Below are 5,774 nucleotides of genomic sequence, written 5' to 3'. Positions count from 1 at the left end.
TAAAGCATTTCGAATTGCCTTGTTGCTGAAATGTGCTATAGAAATAAATTTGCCTTGCCTTGGGCAAAGGTGGGATGGGAAACGGAGAATCATCTCATTGTAAATTTAGTCAGCCGTCTGGCAAAGTTTGACTGTACTGTATATGAAATGTATAACCTTTCCCCAGATAGCTTTTATCACATGAAACGTAAGAAATACAACACTCGTATCGATGGCAAGTGCTTAAGGTTGTAAAGATTGTTACCATGTAATGTTATATATCTTATCCAGTCAAGGACATAAAATTGATTGCTCTCCGATAGTAGAAATTTAATCCTGAATTTGACTGATCAACGCGATGGCGCTTTAGCCACTCGGCTAACCTCACCACCACGCTTCATACCGATGACATCGGCGGTAAATTAACACTTGAACTTTCCCCCTCCAAGATGACAGTTCAGACAACAAGCGAAACTCCGTCAAATACTAAAATGTCTTACGAAAGCAACGCATTACATGGATCGAGGGACCGTTTTTCTTCTATCATTGTTGCCATGCTCCCCCTTTCTTCCCTTTTGTTTGCCAGCGGAAGAATTTCTCCGACGGACGACTAAACCGGAAATTCGCTCAGTATGCTCGCCGTGTTGATAGCGTTGTTAATTTTATTTAGCGCTGTTATTACTATTATTATTAGTAGTAGTGTCATTATTATTAGTATTATCATTATTATACAATATTCTCTATTTTTTTTATTTACACAAGGAACCACTATGTACATGCTAATGTTTCTGACAGTCACACACAACTGGTGTTTGTTTGACAGTCACACACAATTTGGACCGAAATGGGGGTTTTTCCCCCACATATTTACAAATTTGATTTAAAATATATCCGGTTATATTATAATTATTGTGTGGTATATTTCTATTGTTCTTTATGCGTTAATGAATATACCATAAAACGTTTCAGCAACAGACGCTTTTGTGGTTGCCACAGCAACGGGACTCTTACGACACAGGACCGTTTTAAAACTTTGCGTTATAGAAATATTGGCGCTGTACTGCAGTTAAGGATTAAAGCTTCTCTGATTTTAAAACAAAAGAAGTCATGCCGCGATCCAAGTTTTTCACGCCCAGCGAGGTTGTCAGCCCACAACAGCGCCGAGGATTTGTGGGTGTCATATTTAGGCAAGGTGTACGACCTGACGCCTCTGGTGAAAAAATTCAAAGGTGAGTGACGCTAACCAGCTCCCACATTTTGTTAAAACAAACGTCTAAACGTCACCAAAACCGACATCTACAGACCTTTTCGCTCTCCGTATAGGCGATGTTCTCCTGATGCCTATCATCGAGTGTGCAGGAAAGGACATCAGTCATTGGTTTGACCCCAAAACCAAAGACGTGAGTAGAAGGGGGTTAGAAGAATGCATCAGTTTTTTTTTGTTTAAATGATAATTTCCCCTTTTTCGTCCCGTAGATCCTCACCCACGTAGACCCACCGACTGGCTGTGTGACGTACTACACCCTAGGGGGCGCTTTCTGCACATCCCTCCTACCGGTCCCCGCACCGACTGGGCCAATGACTTCGGCCTGCCCTGGTGGAGAGACTCGGAGTACGAGGTGGGCCTGCTTTCAGCCAAAACCAGGTGGCTACGCATCGTCAACACCCTCACAGCACAGGTGCAACGGCTGGAGGTGAGGAATGAAAGCACCAGACCCTGGCGTCCAGTCCAAAACTCCAGTTTCATAAAAAAAGTCATTTTACATTTGAAGAGGTTCCACTAAATAAGTTGTTTTTGTGAAGGTAAAGAGACTGCTTATTCAGAATGAACACGTTATTGTGCTTTTCTGGAGCTTGTTCGGGGGGGGGGGGCAACACCGTTCACAATCTTCATTATTCTGTAGATACAACTGTTTGCCATGGACAAAAGAACTTTAATTTGTGAGGGGGCTTTGGTTATACCCATCAACTCTCTTTAATATTCAGAATTATCTATATGGTTGACAGTCCAGATGTGTATGAGTTTTTGCAAAGGGCTGTGACGTGTCCATATTTTGGTGGAGAAACCAGATCCTGTGTAGTCTGAACAATAACCTGGCCTCGGTATTGCCTCTGGAATGGGCACAGTGGGACGTCTGCACACTTTCTGGGCTTACTTATTTGTCAACAGAAACTGATCTCGTGTTGAGGCAGTTTTTCATCCTCACAGACTAGTTGGCAGTGACAGTTGAGTTGTTCCATCATAAGGCTCTGCAGCCACCAATACATAGGTCTGTGTAAGAGTTTAAATGAATGAGTGCTTTTGTATATATATAGGTTTAGAGACGTTTTCCTGGCACTTTAAATGCATTTTGACAACACACCACGACTTTTAGAGAGGGGTAGTTGACCGGGATCCACGGGACAGCTGCTGACCTTGTGAAGAGTCCATGGAGAGTCAACTATATAAGGCGGCCAAACCTTATTCTGAGTCTCAGAGGACAGAACTGGAACCGGTGAAACTCATTCGGTCCAAGTGGGCTTCACAACTTCAGTTAGATAGTCTGAGAAAGGGAAAAAAAGAATCGCTTCAGTATTTAATTGGCACAGAAAGCACAGACCCGGAGCCAGAGAAACGCAGACTCGTCAGCTCAGTGAGAGGCTGCAGCAGTCCTCTCTCTCTCTCTCTCTCTCTCTCCTCCTCTCTCTCTCTCTCTCTCTCTCGTCTCTCTCTCTCTCTCTCTCTCTCTCCTCTCTCTCTCTCTCTCTCTCTCTCTCTCTCTCTCTCTCTCTCTCTCTCTCTCTCTCTCTCTCTCTCTCTCTCTCTCTCTCACTCTCTCTCTCTCTCTCTCCTCTCTCTCTCTCTCTCTCTCTCTCTCTCTCTCTCTCTCTCTCTCTCTCTCTCTCTCTCTCTCCTTCTCTCTCTCTCTCTCTCTCTCTCTCTCTCTCTCTCTCTCTCTCTCTCTCTCTCTCTGCAGAGGCCCCCCTCTGCCACACTGGTATTTATCCACTTTCCGCTCTGTGCACCGCGGCTCTTCCAGGCAGCGCAGCGCCGAACGGAGCGCAGGTGCTGGTGTCTTCCTCTGCGTGTCACCCTGCATAAAATCTGGGTTATCCCGCGCTCGGAGCCCAGGGGGAGGGCGGGGAAAGGGTGGGTGGAGGCGAGGTGCGCCTTCCCCCCCTCTCATCCTCAACACGAGTCCCTGCCAAATGGACACACACTCACACACACGGAGGGATTTGAGCTGGTGAGGGCAGCGAGCGTGGCACGGAAGTGCAGTGTGTCAGCGCCTGCGGCGCACGAGGGACTCCTGGCCGGGTTCACTCGTTTCTGCAAACCTGAGGGATGTTGTGCACACGCTCGCGTGCATTCGCACCCCCCTACAATGTGCAAAGCCGGAGCTGTGGGTGAGGTGACGCACGGGTTCAAACACATATGCCCACATATGCTACAAGCATAAAATACAGTAAGACGCAGGGGGTGGGCACGCACGAGCGGCGCATATGCATACATGCACACATGCAAATACACGCGTCTCCTCCTCCAGTGCACTAGGTCTCTCCCGCCAGGCACCCAGTCTGGTAACAGGAGTCTCCCCGGTGACCACAGGCTCGGCAGGGGAGCTCCGCTCACACATTCACATGTGCTCTCACACCTATACAGATAAACACACACACACACACACATATATATATATATCTATGTGTGTGTGTGTGTGTGTGTGTGTGTGTGTGTGTGTGTATAACTTTGTTAAAAGAAACACTCAACAGTAGGGAAAGTGCTCAACAAATAAGGAGCATGATTGCTTATGGCATGAAACAGGCTTGTACTGTCTCATAAAGAATTTACTTGACTCACTGGATTATATATATATATCTCCTGTCCTACTGTATTGCATTGCCCTCTTGCTTTCGTGCCAAGCGTGACCCCTGGATCAGGCATAAATGAATTCCTCTCCTCACATTTGCCAGGACTGGGAGCCAGGCTTGAGTGTTTCAAGCACCTGTTTCAACAGTTGAGCAGACAGAGAGAGGAGTCCCACACGAAGCTGCGTGCTTATGTGGACTTCAAAAACCCATATATATGTATATATATATATCCATATATGTCAGGCCACGCTTTCTCGTTCCCTTCAGGTGTGTTCCGAGGAGACAGTGGAGGAGATCCTCCATCGCTATCTGCACTACAACTCCACACGCCTCGAGCTACACCTGGAAGTGCGGCGGCGTCCGGCTGGACATGAGCAAGACGCTGAGCCAAAACGGCATCCGGACGAGGATGAGGAGCTCTACCGGAATGGCATGGACGGGGACCTTTACGCCCAGTCGGTTTATCTCTACTTCAATGATGACCTCAGCAAGCCCTGAGGGCCAAGCCGGTCACCTCTGACCTTACACTTGACGCGCGCAAGGTGCTGGGTCAGGTTATCCTACGACTGCCGACCGTGTTGACACTTTTCAGCGCCGGTCTGATAATGCAACTTCTTCTACCATTACACAGCCTATTTCCTGTATAGCAAATAATAAATAGTGAATATTTCTTGGTTGCATTTCCCCCCTCCCCCCAATTTATTAATGAACCGCTGCTGGATAGCCGATCAATTCTCCTGCTGCAAATGGCACTTGGCGGCAGCAGCTTTCTGGCTCTTGGTACAAAACCGTCTCCAAACTCAGTGGGATGGACGCTGCTGAAACACACCGGCGCTGCTGTCTTCACGTCCGGTGCAGCGGCGGGTCAGCTCGACTGTGACAAGGCAAACTGGAAAACCTCTTTTTGTCCAAACGTGAGAGTGCTCCGCGAGCGTGCAGAGCCCGCGGCCCTGCCCGGGATCCCCCACGGTGGCCTCCCGCGCCTCCCGCGCCGCCGCAGTTGCTGCGGACCGCTGCTCTCGGAATGACTTGACGGTGCACCGAGAGCCCTGCGCACAAACACGGGATTCGTGTGCCTTTATTTGTTTGTCTGCATTTCTGCCCCCCCCCCGTTGTTGCAAACGACTTATTCATCCCCGTCAACTATTCAGCCGGGGGGTGGGGGGGTGGATACGTGCTCTCAGTTTTGCACGTTTGAAATGTGTTTTTATCCCCACCACAAGTAGTTAATTTTTAAGCAATACAATCTGATGTAAGTCTTGGGCATGGCTGCGGCAGATTTTTCCCAACCCCCCATCCGGATCCCTCCCCAGCACTCACGCTCGCAGAGCCCTCCTTTGCCTCAAAATCATTTTCTTTTCTTTTTTCCTTTTTTCTTTCTCTCTCTCTCTCTCTCTCCTGGTGTGTATTTATACATTACAGCGATGGGGGGGGGGGGGGCTCTGAGGAATACAGGGTGGCCATGTTTGATAGATTTGTGTCGGGGCTCTGCAATGCAGAATGCGAGAGTTGTCGCGTGCGCGTGATCCGTAAGTGACAGTTTGCCCGAGCCGGTGGGATTGGTGACGGACCCGCTTCGGAGAGGGGGGCGAAAGAGGGGAGACAAAACAAGTAGCGATGGAACTTACACGCAGTTACACACCCCTTTTCTTGTAACAATGTGCACGTTTTTTGGGGAGGGAGGGGGCGAGCGCGGGCAGAAAGAAAGAGAGAGAGAGGGAGAGATAGAGGAGGAGGAGGAGGAGGAGGAGGAGGAGGGGGTTGCGTTCTGAAATAATATAGTCAGCCATTTTTTATGTAAGGGGATTTTTCTTATTGGGGGGGTTGTTAAAAATAAATATAAGGGCGGCCATCTTTGTTGCTGTGCCTGGTGTAAAATATTCCAAAACGCCCCCACTTTTCTTTTTTCTCCCCCCCCCCCCGTGCCGATTTGAATATTAAATAAA

General features: G+C 48.4%; 2 protein-coding genes across 2 annotated transcripts in view; one reads left to right on the top strand and one right to left on the bottom strand.

Moving 5' to 3' along the window:
* Positions 1-535, bottom strand: part of naa38 (N-alpha-acetyltransferase 38, NatC auxiliary subunit) — a 3,200-nt gene extending 2,665 nt beyond the window's left edge. The window contains 2 exon segments of the mRNA XM_056300044.1: positions 496-513; positions 515-535. Of these exon segments, the coding sequence (XP_056156019.1) occupies positions 496-513; positions 515-535 (39 nt within the window).
* A 551-nt stretch (positions 536-1,086) lies between these two features.
* LOC130130358 (cytochrome b5 domain-containing protein 1) lies at positions 1,087-4,433 on the top strand. The gene is given in 8 exon segments (XM_056300037.1): positions 1,087-1,122; positions 1,124-1,208; positions 1,303-1,379; positions 1,456-1,498; positions 1,501-1,673; positions 4,096-4,152; positions 4,154-4,228; positions 4,231-4,433. Coding segments are annotated over 8 exon segments (642 nt in total). The 3' UTR covers positions 4,327-4,433.
* The last annotated feature ends 1,341 nt before the right edge of the window (positions 4,434-5,774 follow it).

This window comes from Lampris incognitus, chromosome 20, assembly GCF_029633865.1.
Source record: "Lampris incognitus isolate fLamInc1 chromosome 20, fLamInc1.hap2, whole genome shotgun sequence".
Classification (NCBI taxonomy): domain Eukaryota; kingdom Metazoa; phylum Chordata; class Actinopteri; order Lampriformes; family Lampridae; genus Lampris; species Lampris incognitus.
This window is presented reverse-complemented; position numbering and strand designations above follow the sequence as displayed.